The following is a 17,378-nucleotide window of genomic DNA, read 5'->3' as shown; positions in this document are numbered from 1 at the left end:
AGTTAATTGTTTATAACTTTTGCAATTGTTGCGAGCGGCCCTTGAATTTTTTCAAAAACTTTCTACGTGCGATTCCGAATAGAATGACACCTCAACAATATTTTTAGGAGAGAGAGAAAAAGTTTTGACCTAAAAAGCACTTGTTGACTAGACTAATAAGAAAAGTGTGTTGTACGTTCAACATTCGGCCACTCCCCTCCGCCAAATACTAAGCTACTGAGTTCCCTTTTCCCTTCTACCTTCCTTCTGTTTTAGATTATCGTGGTACATTGTACCTGGCGCCCAACTAAATTTCCTTTTTGTTTATTTCGGCGAATTACTACTTTTCAGCCTAATTAACAGATTTAAGAATTCCTTTTTTTTGTGACGTATCGAAAGCCTCATTTGTCCTCATCTTTGCTGCTGACACGACTCCCCAGTAGGCGAGCATCGATTGACGGGTCGCAACATATAGCCATCTTAACTCATTTGTGTATCATCATAAATGAGATTATTGATAAAAAGAAACGACTATCATAATATCATTTAAAATTTCAACAAAGCTGGAAGTAAGTACCTTGTTATCATCCATCACACTATTCATATTTTCGATCCAAACAGCATCAACAGGACCATCAAAAAGTATCCATTTCTCATCTGGAGTATCCTCTGTTAAAAAGGTAAAATATTTAGGTATTGGAAATGAGGATCATTTGCTGATCTTAGTTTGATAAAAACTTTTACACTTATTAGTCCAATTTCTCTAAAAAATTGAGATATTTACCTGCACATGTCTTCCGCATGATCGAAGATATCACACCGTCAGACCATTCACCAGTCAACAGGTTGTATTCTCCGTACAACTCACCAAGACTTGAAGCTTTTGGGTTGATTGGATACTCAAACACAAGATTGGCACCAGACTTCCCATCTTTTTTCATTTGTGACAAAGTGTTCTTTAGCAGCTTCCATGTCACTGACTTGGCTGTATTCGATTGTCCGACGATCATGGTGGAATGTCGAGAATTTTTTGTTTCGTAAAGTTCAATAACTTTTGTAATTGTAATTGGAATGACCTAGAATATAGATATCAGAGATAAAAACCTATGCAAAAATTTTAAGATGGGATTGTTACTAGAACATTGTTATCTAAGGATGAAATGACAGAGTTCAGTTTTTTTTTTATCCATGGCTATCGATTGAACTGCGACGAAAATGTGAATTCGTCGCGAGCTGAGATTTAAAGAGAATGATTTACGAATAAAAGTATAGAAATATTCATAAAGCAACTACGAGTGATGATTATATGTAGTGAAATATACATAGAACACCTGAGATAGTTGAACATGTATTTTGAGAATTTCGCAAATGAAATTTTACGAATTATTTCAAAGTGCAGTGATTAATAAAATGTGCTGCCAGAACGTAATGATAAATTCTTATTCTTGCAGTTCATATTTTTATGGTAAGAATGGTATTTGTTGTTATTGTGAATGGTATGTATTCTATTGACCTCATTTTAATATAGCCAGAAGCATCTCATTGCCGGAATAATAACTAGCTAACAGAAGTACACTTGGATGAGAGTTTACTACTCGACGAATCTCTTGGTAGGTTGTTATACGGAGCGGAAATTCTAGAAGTTAGCAAACTGAGTAACAGAATGCGCATTTGTGAGATAATTGGATTCTATACTGACTGGCCAGATTGTACAGGAGCAAATATTGTTGTTTGCAATGCAGGGAAGCCAAGTCACTCAACACGGCGCATGAGCTATTGAAATCTTCTACATGAGGTGGTCAATTGAAGTGATGGTGTTATAATAACTTGGAGAGTTATCAATGAGTTGATGAATGAAATCTTTCAAGCCTTTTTAAATCATGACATCGATTTTTATTAATTTCTTTGACGCGATATAATCAGCGTCACCTGCACAACTCCCACGAGCCTCGTTTGATAGCCGAAGTACGAGCCTGCATGGGAATATAACAAAGTTCAGGCATCTGTAGTCAGTCACTTATTCTGATATTTTTACCACTTCCTCGCAGAGTAAGGTATTTCTTATATTGAATAGGTTGTACCGTTTGATATCGTCAACGAATCAAGAGATGCGATCGCACCTCAGGCCAAATCTATTCCAAGAACCAAAGATTTGCCCTCTCTTTATAGCAGAAGCGTTTGAAGCAACAACATTATCACATATGCTCCTCCATTTATGATTCCCTACGACATTTGACCACCTTAATCAAAACTTATGTTTGAAGAGCTTTCATTCAAGCTTTACGTCAATATAATCGGAGGATGGATAGCCGGAATATACTAGTTGTGATATTAAAAACATCTACAAATTCGTCAGTTGAGTCGAAAACTTTTGTTGTTTTCAGAATGTACTGGCTAGACCACAGATGTATAATGACACATACAGTCAGAAAAGTATACGCTAGTAGCTCATACTGAAGAGTTCCAGCCCAAGGTCCCTACCACCGACACTTACCACAGTCGATGAGTTACCCCGTAAGGGGTAAAAATTTCTGCCTTACTGACAGTCGGTGTTACCTGTGAAGGGTAAGCCTCAACGGTAAAAGTGTTACCGACAAGAGCGATGCCATGGATGGTGTGCCGGTATTGCCGGTCGATTTTACCGACAGAAAGCCCAACAACGAGATTTTGGGCTGTCAGACGAGCAAACATTTTGATTTTTTTCCCGGTATCGGGTGGGTGAAAATCTTACCGACGAAAGACTATTCATTAATTAGTGACTGTTCTATCGGTCAGGCCTGTTTTGTTTCCAGTGTCCATCGCAAAATGGCTACTATTTCATTGTGTGGTGGGGGATTTATAACGTTTCAAAGTGACGGTTGAATTCAAAACAGCGTGGAATCGGAGAGTATTCATAAAGACTCTTTCCTCATCATGCCGGATGTCGTTATTAACAAATCAGTCCGGAAAAATTTCCTCACGAAATACATGTTAAGCCTTGTTTGATGGAAAATTGTAGCAGGAATGGACGGTACATAAAAGGTTAGCTTGTTTCGATAATCACTCTATTCACATCGTCTTGTTGTTGTAAACTGCTCGCACTTGCGTGAAAATAAACTTTCACCGAAAACGCAATAGATCTGGGAGATTTCAATCACGTCAGATACTTGGAAAATCTGCGGACCAAGAATATATCGGAACTCGAAATTGGCGCGGTGCATGTCGTGACCGGGCTAAGACTAATCGAAACGAAATTCGGGGTATGTGTTGTGGCAACGATCGATGTAGAATATAACGTCTTCTTACGAACGAGCATTGGTAGGGTTTCAACATGGCTAGGAAAAATCGCCTGCATTTGAAAAACTATGGTGGGAAATTCAACAAGTTCAAATTTTCGTGCAGCTATGTACCGTAAATAATCCAAGCCATATCCTCCACTTCTGCGAAGTTTATCCTCGAGAGGACAGAAGCAGGTATGCAGAAGGCTGAATAGTCAGTCTTCTGGAAATATTTGAGGAAAATCAAAAGCAACATCCTTCTGCAACATGGCGATGATCTCAGACGTGCAATGTTTCATAGGTCATGGCAAGAAGGTTGTACCCAAGGAAGTTGCAGTCATCCACATAAACGGGCCGGGCTTGGAGTACATCTTCTTTAAGCCGCGAGGTGATTTGGCTAGCCTACCACTCGAATATAGAGCTACTAACCCCTAGTTAACACGCAATCATCACGTAATACCACGGAATGCTGGCAATAAATCTCACAAGGATGTACCGAGGATTGTGAGAAAAATTATAAGAAATGCGTGTAACGTATGTAATTATAAGAAAAAATCATGACTAACGGAGATCTTCGGTGTTACGGTATATTTCAGAGTTGGACTTCACAGGTATCAAATTTCCCGCTATTCTGCATGATGCGGCAACATTCGAGAAATTAAGGAATTTGCAAATCAATGTATACAGAATAGAATCTTAAACTTTTTCAGACCATGGAAAATCAGAGAAAAGCATCATATTGCAATTTGAGTAAAAATTTGTTGAGCGCAAACGATGACAGGATTCATCCTCTAATGATTGAAAGTAAAGATTGTCTCGAACATGGTTTGACCTGCGAATTCACACCGAGATTTCACCTTGCTTGGATTGAAGATCTGTCACGATTGGGGAACAAACAATTATCCAATCATTATAGCTAATTGATTTTATGCGACATATGTTAGGGTCATTTCTCCGTAAAACACGCCTAAGACTAGCCCTGGCAGGATTGTATTATGAATAAGGGTAGGTTCTTATAAATGAAGGTCGTAGGACAAAACATTCTTTGTTAACGTTTCGGTCTAAAGTGAGGGCCTTCCTCAGAATGAAAAACTATAATTGAACCTGTTCAGAATAGCACAATAAGTAACAAAGTGTAAATGAAAAAAGACTATGAATTATAAGAAAGAAATAAACTAAAAAGAAGATAACATCTGCAAAGTAAGTTTAGTAGTTACCTTCTGTGCATCGTAACGGATGAACCGTGCACTTTAGGGGCCATTCATGAATTACGTAAGGGTACGGCGGGGGGGGGGGGGGGGGGGGGTAAGAAAATCTCTACATGTCCTTATGTAGGGGGCAGGGGGGTTAAACTCAATCTTACGTAATACTTTGTGAATCAAAATTCAATATTAAGAATCTAATCCCAATTTGGATTACGAATAGTTTTCTTCATTTTATAGTGTACAATGTAATTTGAATTCTATTTGAAAAATTATTATGGTTTTTTTTTAACAAAAAAATAACTTATTAAAATTTTAAATGTTTTTATTGTTATCCATTCTTGAACATTATAGAAAAATTTATACTACATTTTTCTGTGTATCAATCGGATTTTTATTATTTGGAAAATAAAAAACATTTCTTTTATTTTTAAGTAAACTAACATTGTTTTATAAATTCAAAAGTCCCACGTACCTGCCAAGCTATTAAACATGGCGATTTTAGCGCCACTCTCTTTTACTCCTCACTACCCCCCGCCGACACGTCGTGACAGGTTGCGAGCTGCCTGCCTACTGAGCGCGCGCAACAGCGTTTGTTTTCTCAATGCAGGTTCTTTTCTTCTCACAAATATTTTATACAAACATATGTATGAAACTGTGTGAAAAATCCAAGTCCCTCAAAAGACTGAAAATTCATAACTTGAAGTAAATTTAAGTTGATGTTTATTGGTAATGATTTTAATTTTTTTAGGCGTCTACTTCAGCTAAGAATACTAGTAGTGATGCACAATACGTTCTTACTGAAACTCCTGCGGGATCTTCTGGGTCTAGATGTCATGACTGTACCAGTAGAGAATTTCGAGAAAAATCGAGAAATTGAAAACTCGGTAGATATAGATGATCCTCAGCCTATAAATGTATTAAAACGCGAGTACGTGACCCCGGCGCAGGAAGCTTCGCGACGAAAAATTAATGCATTACAGGGTCGATTATCATCTGCTCTATTAGCAAGAGATATACAGTTAGATCTAGATATCGAAAGTGACTTGAAGAAAACTCGTAAAGAGCTTTTAAAGCAGAAACAAGTACTTAAAAACAAAGAAAAAAATGCCGAGTATCAAGCTAAGTATCGGCGAAAATTGAAAGAGAAACTCAAAACAATTTCTACTTCTATTTCTGATATTGGCTTGAGGTCAGAGGCTGGACGTCTTCGTTTAGAGGAAAGTCAGGAAGGTTTGCGTGATGCCATCAAAGCAGCAGCGATTTATGGAAGCGCAGCTCACGAACGCCGTCAGACAGATGAAATTAAATGCTGTAAAACATTAGATGAGTTGCAGTCCAAAGTGCAAGAAATAGGCTTCATTATTCCGAGGAGTTCTCTTTACACCAGACTAATCCCCAAAAATTCTCGAACTGGACAAGGATCGCGTCATGTAGTGACGGCGCCAGTTAAACTATCTAAGCCATCGAATGATTTACACAAACAACATCCCGATGGAAAGTTTTGCACTGCCACTTTGAGAAATTTAGAATCACTTGCATCAATGCTAGGACCGAAGCAATGTGTCTTTTTATCCCAAGATGACAAGGCACGGGTACCTATTGGAATTACTGCTGCCAAAGAGCAACAGTCTCTTGTCATGCATGTCGATTATAGAGTCCAGCTTCCTGACCACGAGTTTATTATTGGAGAAAGACATAAGCTTATACCATCAGTCTACGCCGGAATTTGTATCAAACCAAACGGTATGGGTAATCCCCATAATGTTACTTATAGTGGTGCGACATTTATTGCAATCCGAAGTGGGAAACATGCTCAGTCTACAGCAGCAACTCATGCTTATGATATTCATACTCTACTGAATGAGCCTAACTTTTCAGAGATTCTAAAAACTGACGGAAATGATGTTAAACCTGTTATGATTGTTACCATAGACCGAGATCCAGATGAAAATCCAAGGTAAGTTTAAAGACAAAATTTTTATACACACATAAAAGTAGCTTCAATAAACAAAACTTTACTGGGTGTTTTCTTGAAGGGTATCCTAAAAACATCGCTTTTGCCATCCAACATTTCCAAAACTTTAATTCGGATGCTATATTTGTTGCAACGAATGCTCCAGGGCGTAGGGCTTTCAATCGTGTTGAGCGTAGAATGGCACCATTAAGCAAACATTTAACGGGGGTTGTTCTGCCTCGTAATAAGTACGGAACACATCTAGATACTCAAAGGAAAACTTTTGACCCTGAACTTGAGCTGAAGAATTTTAGGGCTGCTGGGGAAACTTTAGCGGATCTCTGGTCAGAATGAGTAATAGATTCTTTTCCTGTAATTGCACGTTACGAGGGTCCATACGCTGAAGCAGTAGTACCCAAGCCTGTTGATGCAGTCTGGTACTCCAAACACGTCAGAGAATCACAATATTGTTTGCAGGTTGAAGAAAATTTGAAAACTGCTTATTATTTTGATTAAAAACATTTTATGAATTTTATTATTTATTTTACATCATTCACAGATTGTAAAATGCGACGCTCCTGATTGCTGTAGAGAACAACGCAGTGATTTAAAAAAAATTCTCAACAATGGATTTCTGCCACCACCACTGCAACTCGTTCAAGATCCGCATATGGGAAAGCTGCGGATATTAAAAGCGTTGAAAAACGTACAGGGCGCTCATTTCTTATCACTTTTTCAAACTATCGCAGTTGAACTACCAATTCCGACGACTTGTAAAGTCCTACCATACGATTTTGCTTGTCCTTCAGTGCAGGGAGATGTCGAGCCTGGGCGCAGAATGTGCAAAGTGTGTATTTCATATACGGTTACCGAATTACGAATTAATTTACGCCTTAAATTCTAATATTTGACTCAAATACATTTTAATCGAATTTTATTTTATCACAGACGTGTAAGCTGTACATGTACTTTGCATCAATTGTAGCTGCAGACAGTCACTGTCGTGCTGTTCATTCTCGCCAACAACAATCTTCTATGAAAGAGTCTGTTAACATCAATTGTAGACGTTCTCAGCGCATCGCAGCAATGATTGCGAAGCGTGAAAAATATGTACTGTGTACAATACATTCTCCTACTGGTGCCGAAGATGAAGAGTGGCTAGAGGAAGATGAGGTGCTAGTGGACATCCGTAACGAAATTCCATCTACCACTGCATCTGATGAGCTACCAATTGTCTCCGATTGGACAACATGGCTGAATAATCCATTCAGTCCGGACGAAGATTAATGGTTTGAATTAACTTTCACTATATAATTTCTATTTTTAGACTAATTTGAAACTAGTCGATTATTATTCTATGCAAAGTATTATGCATTAGTAGTTTTACTGATTTATATTTGCTCACTATAAAATTATTTGAAAAATCACTTTTAATTCTAATATTGGTATTCCAAAGACTAAATAGTGGTCTAATAATAATATAGTTTTCATCTAAATCTTATAGCAGTAGAAGAATATAGTTTAAATTATAATTTATTATTTGTTAAATAATACAAAAATTTTATTCACGTTGAACTGTAAGTTTTAGTGGAACTGATCCTTTCCTAACATTTTATTATTTAGAAGAAAGAGATAGAATCTTACGTAAGAAAGGGGAGGGGGGGTTCGAGAAATCTTATGTATACTTACATGGGGGCAGGGGGGGTCAAAAATCGTCAAAATCATCCTTACGTAATTAATGAATGGCCTTCAACTGACAGGAAGAAAAAAACAAAAATAGGAAAAACAGATAACCTTGTTAGACCAATAGTATAATATAGCACAGTAACAGCCAACACCAACCCTGGACGCACACAGATACCCAATAGTAACATAAATGCAAACATAAACATGGATTACAACACAAGCGTAAACCCAAATCGGAATTACCCCAAAGTCACACCGACTCAAAACCAAATCAACCCAGAGATCCCTCAATTGAATATCCAACTAAGTATAATACAAAAAGCGGGGAAAGAGAACGCTAAAAACATACTTAAACCCTTTTCGCTCTTCTCAACAAATTATTCAAGGACGATAATGAGTGAAACCGTAGAGAACCGACAGTTGTACAAAAAGCTCAACATCATAACTGCCAATATAAACTCAATTATTGCAATACAAAGAAGACTACGCACTTGATTTTGTATTATTAGGCGAAACCCAACTGAATCAGAAGCATAAGATTAACATAGCAAACTACATCTGTATTAGAAACGATAGACTGCGCTCGCAGCAGGGAGGGGGCACCGCGATCCTGATTAGGGATAGAATAAAATTCCACTAAATGAACCCAGCATGCCTAACAGGATTCAAATGCCTAGAAGCTACAGTAATAAAGCTAAAAATCAACAACATGAACAATTTATTCATAATCATGGTATGTGCAGCGGGTACCCACAAGATAGAATTTATACCGGAATTACCAAATCTCCTTAGAGAACTAAACTTAGAACACCCGGCAACTATTATGATCTGGCAGGTGACCTGAACGGAAAACATACATCTTGGTGCAATAGCACAATAGCAAGCTGTATAAATGGTTTCTAGCAAACGGGATCGACCTAAGAGGGAGGTTATATTGTTCTGTGTTAGCTTCCTATCCCAGGGGGAACTCGTTCCTTGACATATGCATAGCTGACCAAAGGCTCACCCTCGATAACATAACAGACAACCTTAAAACTGAATTCCTTGCCCGATAGCAACCATAATACACTAAGGGAGACAATCTTCCCGCCAATCTTACCTTTAACACTGGAGCAAAAAATCAACACCACCAGATACAACTTTGCAAAGACAAATTGGAATACGTTTACTAATTTCCTCAATAATGCCACCAACTTTGGCATACCAAACAACAGTAACCTTTACAATACAGAGTTGGATTAACAAATCACATAAAAACAATCCAAGAGATAATTTGGTCAGGCTCAACATTCTAAAAGATCTTCTTAGAGCAACTAGGCAAAAAATTGACGAGAAATCCCCCAGATTAAACAGCAATTAACAATAGAAGCCGGTATGAACCACAACTTGACACCTAAGGACGCAAACGGTAACTACATAATCACAGACCAGACGGACAAATTAGATGTAAGCGGGCTGCACTTCGCGTCTACGAACACCCAGAATAGGAACATTGGCAAAGAACACCTCGCCCGAATTGTAGCTGATAAAATTAATGAACTGAAAAGCGAAATACTCTATGACCGTTAGGAAGGAAAAACGATAGTCATATTCTCGGAAACAAACTCTGCACTACACCCCGATAGCGGCGCATATGTAGACCTGTTTACTTCACAGCCAGAACTTACGAAAGTATTTAGATCTTTAAACAACAAAAAATCGGCGGGATTTGACAACATACCGAATATAGTGATGAAACATCTGCCTCAGAAGTTAATTACGTATTACTGTGTTATATTCAATAACGCTCTCAATAACACGTACTTCCCGGAATACTGGAAAACAGCTGTGATGATGTATTATATTTCAAATAGTAAACAGACTTATATGGAAGGATAGAACGGAACAGCGAAGTAGTTAGTAGGCCTACGATCGTCGAAGGTTAGAGTCGGCGCGGGAGTGATAAACGTTCGGAAAGTGATATTTCATAAATCCTGATCAGGTAATAATCGATAGCCCCCATTGACAACGAAATTTTGTATAGAAAGGAATAATTAAATCACATTTTATCACCCATAACTCAGCAACCCACGTAATCGCTCTACCTTCAGTTTTATCCAATTTTATCTATTTATTTCCGTTTTATCGTTTTATATTTATTTATCTTTCGACGACTATTGTCCGATTTTATATTATTTATTTTTGTGTTCTACATTTTAATTTATACATTTTTGTGCCGTCTATTTGTTCTTCATTAGACTAACAAGTCCGGTCAGTGGACTTGCGACGAGTAGGGACCCTTGCATTTTTGTATTGTAAACTCTTTTTTTTTTAAATATGTTTTTATAAATAAATGAATGATGGTAATAAAAATTTTTATCCACTACGTATACTTGTCTTTTTATTATTTATTTCTCTTTTAAATTTATCACCATTTGTAAATTGTTACACAGCTAAAGTAATAGCATTGCTTAAAAAGGATAAACCGAATTCGAACCCTTCTAGCTATAGACCAATTAGCCTCCTCCCTAACGCGAGTGAGATCTTTGAAGTCGTAATAAACAAAACTCTAACCGCAGTGAGCAAAGAAACAACATCATACTTGAATTCCAATTCGGATTCAGGCACAAACACGCAACAACACACGCAATAAACAAATTCACATCTGACATCTGCTGGACGTTGAATAATAAAGAGTGCGTAGCAGCCTGCTTTATGACCTTCAAAAGGCCTTTGACACCTGAACCCCAAAATCGAAGTACTTGGCTCCCTTCTATTAATTCGACCCATCATAACATATGGGGCCCCGATATGATATAACATAAGCGCGGGTATAATGGAAAGTATAAGAGTTTTCGAAAGGAAATGTCTTAGATCCTGTCTGGGTGAGGTTCGCTTCATCGCTTTATGTTAGATTTATTAGTAATGAAAACATATACGAGGAGGCAGGAATACACCGAATTGACTGTTTCATTCTATGCCTAATGCGTGACCATTTCGCAAACGCAGCTAACATCACGGACTACAGCTTAATTTGGGGACCAACAATATCGAACCCGCTGTAATTCCGAAAATCACGATGCACAGGATTATCCCACCAGAAGTCTTCACCTACTTCGACAGAGGAGGATATACTTAGGACACTAATAACATACCGATATATATACCATATTATGCGGGGCAACCATGATAAAAGGGTTTACTTTTCACGTAATGCAAACTGTATCGACCCAGACAATAGGCTTATAAGATTCAACACAGCGCTCCCAATAAGAGATGTAAAAGATAAGCACAGACAAGACGCAAAAAAATACTGGTGGTTAGAGTAGCTAGAGATACCATGCGACCCCCTAATCGCCATATTACTTCGACACGGATGAGGGAGAGGCATTTTAATACCAAGGCCACCCAAGCTGGAAACTCCTTCAACTATCACAAGAAAATGTTCCAAACCGGCTAGGCTATGCGTACCTTATACATAGCATATCTATATAACATTGTGATGCCAATCGTTTATCGTTATTTATTGATACGTTACAATCATTTTTTTTTTTTACTACTTCTAAGGAATATAATTATTCAATTTTTTAATGGAGCTGCTTGAGGGGAGCTGCGAGGCGAGACACGGTACCTACACCGCGTCGCCCGGCACGATTGCCAACGCTGTTCGCTGATCCGCGCGCGGGTGATCGGAATTAATTATTACCCGCAATGGGACGAGCGCTCTAAGGGGTTGATATTATATTGAATTTCATGCCCAAAAGTGTAGAGAAGGCTCACGAATTTGAATCTTACAAAAATCGTGATTATAACAATGGTAAATCGCGAGAACGTTTAAACATCGATATCTCTGGTTCTAATTGAGATATTGCGATGTTTTTTTTTTGAAATTGCTCGTCAAAAGGGGGGGGGGGGGGGGGGTAAGGGTTTCAGCGAAAAAAAAAACACTTTTTTTGTGAATTTTTTTTGAAAGTGTGGATTGAGCAGATTTATTGAAACTGTTTGTACGTTATCAAGCATACTTTTAACAAGATTCTGTGATTTTTTCATGCAGAAATATTGCAAAACAAGCCGGTGACAGAGCTTGCCACAGAACGTCTTAAAAAAAAAAACCATTTGCGGTGTTCACGATATCTCGGTCGGAAATTATCTGAATTCAAAAACCATTAAAATTTGGTCAAAGTATTATCAAATCCTCCCCCCAACGTTCTACGATTAGTTTTTTTTCATTTAAAAATTTTTGGTGGCCATCTAAAGTGTAAACTGCTATTTTCCACGAAAAATTCCGCCATTTTGTGGGTGGGAAACCCCCTTAATGTTAAGAAAATTTTTATAACTAAACGTTGGGGGGAGGTATTTCATATGTAGAAAATGTGTACCAAGTTTGAAATGAATCGGTCAAGTAGTTTGTAAATGACAGTGAACACGGACTTTGAAAAAGTAGTTATGAGAAAAACGCGTTTTTCAAGTTTATTGAGCTAAGAAAGTGAAGAAATAAAGCTCTTTCAGCGGCTTGTTTTGCAATATTTCTGCATGAAAAAATTACAGAATATTGTTAAAAGTATGCTTAATAATGTACAAAAGGTTTCAATCCATACTTTCAAAAAAAATTTCCCAAAAAAGTGTTTTTTTTTACGCTAAAACCCTCCCCCCCCCCCTTCAAGAGTTTTGCTCAGATCGACTCAAAATTTTGAGAATATATACTTGAAAATTTGAACAATAAGATAAGACAAAAAAAAAATTCGATTTTTCGAAAGTGTAAACCCTTACCCCCCCCCCCCCCCCCCCCCCCCCTTAAGTAAACGCAGAAACTTGGCAGATAATTCAAATATCTATATATTTTGAGGAGTTATTTCTATTTGTTTGTAAACAAAATTTTTAAATCGTCAAAAAACTGTATTTTCTTCATCAAAAATGAAAATGTTTTTTACCGAGAATTTACATGATTTTCGTAGAACGCAGATTGTTGCTTAAATGCATGACGTAGATCAATAAAAATTGCATGTATCTCTTGGGAAGGATTTTCTCGACACAATGAATAACTTTTGATAAGATATGTTGATAAATGACCGATAACGGATGCAAAAACTAAAATAAGAAAAAGAAATTTCAATTGCAATCAACTGCTCAACTAACAATGTTAGATCATTTTTGCATGGCACCTATCTTATAGATGATTTTGTAATGCACAACTTTTTTGGGAAACAATTTTCGATGAAACATATGTTAAATGAGATAACTTGAAAAAATGAAATTTATAATTTTTAATGTTTCCCAATTGCTAAAGTGCAACTAGGATGTTGAGGTAAATTTGAGGGCATATTCTTGTAGGTCTAAAAAAATCTACAAAAAAATCTCCGCAGTGGTGACATTTTTGAATAGGTCTCATATCTATTTCGACTGGTCTAATACGGTGATGTCAGTAGAGATTTCATGGCAGCAATCACATCTTATTGTTCAGCTGTTATTGTCGTCTTTATTATTTCTTGCTCTTTGCTGTCCCATTTTTTAAATCTTCTTCTAAACGCTTTTGATTTTTAATCGATATTTGATTTCTTGCTAGTTTTTTCAAGTGCTGCAATTTGAATAATAATATTTCGGATATATCACTTTAGTATTTATACGCAGCTGTCTTAGGTCCTCGTTATTTTGATGTCTGAACGCAACAAAATTTCATCAAAAAGTTTCTAAAATCTAGTTAGCCATACCTCATAACGTACTACTGTGAACTTTTAGGGAAACAGCATCGTTGATTTGCCGTGGATCGGCCATGTTACACAATTGTTCACCGTCCAGAACATACTGATTGCCAGATTGAGGTCCACGAATAAATTTCTTACACCTACCACGCTCCAACTGTCGCCCAAATATGTTTATGCTCATCGCTAGGTGGTCACTGAACGAACGGTGATTTTATTGATCTACTGCTAGTAAATGATTCGAGCTTCTCGCAACTCTTCAATGATGACAAATATTTCGTTGCAATAGCTGTTATTGCCTGCAGCCTGCGACGCCATGAGTAGTTGGAGACGATCTAAAATTTTTGAATCATCCCAGTAGACGTGATTTACTTCTTGCTTCTTCTTTAGCGCAATCTTATAGTCCGGTGAGCCTTTCTCTAAGTATATTGGTGAGCCGACGTGCTGTGCAATAAACTTCCTATACGTTCAATTTTTTGGCGTTTTTCAAATCTCGGTGCTCTCTATGTTGGCGAGTTGATTATCGCAATTGAACTGTGCAAGTTAACGGTAGTTTATTCTTATAAAGCAGCCTAATCGCTTGCTGTATCTTCCCTCATTGATTTTACTATCCTTGTCAATTATGGCAAAAACTATATTCACCATCATTTCAGCATGCCGAGCATAATTCTATAAATCGTTCATACGTCATGTCGGTGTTCACGTTATCGTTATAGATATGCTTTAGATGTATTTCATCCTGCCGAAATAGCATCAATAAGTTTGCATTGTCACGCACCAGGTGTTTTGGAATGCGCGCATACGTTCAACGGGAATAAAAGCTATCGACGTCGCAATGCCTGCTCATACTGAAGTAAGCTCTGATATTATCTTGATTCTCGTACGACACATCATCGGAAATGCTAACAGAGTTGAAGTGCGCATCTTCCGGCCTTACAACCTCCTCGTTTTTGCTACACGGGAAATAACCCACACCGTGCATGGGTTCTAGTCACTTTTGCAAAATCGATACTTTGGCCAAATGAGGTATTTCAACTGAACGTAGACATTTTTGAATCTCAATTTGTTACCGTGTATGAGGAGTGATAGAAGAGCATTAGTTCTACTATAATTCAAGGGGCCGCAAAAAGTTGCTCTCACGGTATTTGATAGTAATTTTCCGCGCCAAACCATTTTGCCGAAATTCGCGACAAGCAGTTTGACTGTCTGATCTTTAAATCTCAGGATGCTCTATTGACACGACACCCGAGAACTCAAATGACCACATATAAAATTCATCCTTTGGTAAAACTCTCGTTAGTTGCTGTTCGGTATGAAGACGTGCACACGCAAGAGACGCGGCAGTGGTTTGCTAAACAAAGTCATTAATCACCCTCCGGTTGAATTGCGCATGCCTGGGTATAAATACCTTGAACCCAGTACGACATTGGGCAAGAAGTTGGTTTGTCGTTTCCGGATATCAACCCGCTGGACGTTGAATGTGAAGATCACGACATTGTATAGGCAAAGAATCAAGATATCGCAGCAAGAAATCTGGCTGACATAATGCTCGCTGAGAAGGCGTGGAATCATATGTTCGCCAAGGACGAAAAAGCTGTAGTGTGGTTAAAAAACTGTAGCTTGGGGAGTTACTATCGCCTCGAAAGCTAAATCTTAACTCGGAATGGAGTAAGCGAGGAACCTGTTTAAACTTGGAGTGGGTGCGAAGTCGTAGAAGAAATCCACAACGGGTGAGAATACTGAATAGCTTAAGAGAACAATGAATTTGACATCCATCATCGGGGCCGCAAAGGCCTCCGTGTGACTGGACCATAAACCTATCGAGTCAGCGTTGGCAGATGCCCGTGCAGCTGCGCGTTAAGGTACGGAAGAATGTTTGTGTGCCTTGCGTTATACCTGTACCTGATCAAATTGGCGGCATTCTACCCTTCCTTATTCCCATTCTGGCTGGTCTAAGCGCTACTGAAGCTCTAGCAGGTAGTACCACGAGTGTAACTAAAGCGGTCTAGCCCTAACAAACTTGAGTTGAGTGAAACTAAACGGCACAATGTAACAATGGGGGCGGTTGCACTGGGCGAGGAATAATACCTGAGTCTATATTTACCACTGGACGAAAACTAACAAAGCTACCACACCGAGCTTTCACTGACGTTGATTTACACAGATGTGTTGACGATAAGAAAATTCCACATGTTCATGGCTTTTTCATGCAGAATGATCTACCGAATTCGTGGCCAAATATGCGAGAATCCGCAATTATATTAAAAGAATATGCAATGGAATTGCATATTTTACGCCCTGACGTATCGCCTCGCCGTACCTTTTTCGAAATCTTTTAAAAATTAAATTGTAACCAAATGATATGCCCTTAGTCCACTCAAGAGTGCTTGGGAATTATTTCAATGTTAGACAGCGTAATGAATGGTACTGAATCTCATATCCGTTTAGCAAATATTTCCACCCCTCCTATAAAAAGTCACATACAGTCCCTAGCATTAGGTTTAATGAAGCATTAGAGTAGCTGGTACCAAGAACTGAGCGAAGAAACACTGAGTCAGTACCAATTAGCTCAACCTAAAAATCTCTCTTTTAGTGAGATGTATTTTTCATATTTCAATAATGAGAATAAATTGCTTACATCAACGAATCAAATTAAAATACAGTAATTAGTATACGCTACGAATGTATGTGTGAAAATTACATTAAGATATTTTTTGTCAATATTTTAACTATGTAAATGACGAGGCTGAGAACCATTTGATTACCCAGGTTGCGCTGCAGCAGAAAAAGCTGACCCAGAAATCCAGCTTTATGTCCATCTTACACTTCATTGGTTAATTAACGCGCGCGTTGATACACAAAGTCACAACCATGGGCTCTTGGACCGTCAGGCTCAAGACGCCACGTCTTTTGTCTGTCAAGTCGCAAGGTGCGTGGACGTCAACCCGTTTTTGACTGTGACTGGCCTAAAGTCTTGTGCAAATTCGATAAAATCAAACGTTTAATTCAATCTTCGAAGTGCAAAAGACTCACAACCTCCTAACGACAACTCTTCTCTACAGATTGAATACCACCGACAGAAATTGGCCGAATTTTGACAGTTGCACTAAATGAATCGAACTATCCGGTATGATGCCACTCGGGGGTGATGAAACACACATTTTGAGTCCAGTTCCATGAGATTTGATCGTGAAATGACGAAATGGCAGCTGATCTGGTTTTCGATTACGAAGTACACCGAAATCTCATTTTGGTGACATTTGTTACCGACATTACGCGCATGCCGGTAATTTTTTAGTTGGGACTGGGCTCAAAATGTGTTTTTCATCACTGCCGAGTGGCATCATCTCAAAATCTAATTTATGCAATCTATCTTTCCATTTTTCTACTTTTCATGGCCATAACCCGAGTGCTTTTTACCATTATCTCCCTACAACCAATTGCCTCCCTACCTAAACCGGGGATTAAAAGGCAATCTCATTTCTGGATGATATTATTTCTCGAAACATTCAATTTCTATGATGCCCCTTTTTCATTACTTGACCATCCGACGCATGCAATAAGGGGCTAACTTTACTGACATCCTTTGATCTAAGTCAAATATTTTTAGTATTTTCCG

At 38.1% G+C, this 17,378-nt stretch overlaps 1 protein-coding gene across 1 annotated transcript in view; it reads right to left on the bottom strand.

Annotated features, from left to right (window-relative positions):
• Window positions 1-17,378, bottom strand: part of LOC124413872 (dynein axonemal heavy chain 2) — a 468,252-nt gene that overhangs the window by 334,962 nt on the left and 115,912 nt on the right. The window contains exons 15-16 of the mRNA XM_046894658.1: window positions 764-1,055; window positions 557-648 (exon numbers count right to left, since the gene is read on the bottom strand). Of these exons, the coding sequence (XP_046750614.1) occupies window positions 557-648; window positions 764-1,055 (384 nt within the window). The remainder of the gene's footprint in view (window positions 1-556; window positions 649-763; window positions 1,056-17,378) is intronic.

This window comes from Diprion similis, chromosome 13 (assembly GCF_021155765.1).
Source record: "Diprion similis isolate iyDipSimi1 chromosome 13, iyDipSimi1.1, whole genome shotgun sequence".
In the NCBI taxonomy this organism is placed as follows: domain Eukaryota; kingdom Metazoa; phylum Arthropoda; class Insecta; order Hymenoptera; family Diprionidae; genus Diprion; species Diprion similis.
The sequence above is the reverse complement of the archived record's forward strand: the minus strand, read 5'-3'. Positions and strand labels throughout refer to the sequence as shown.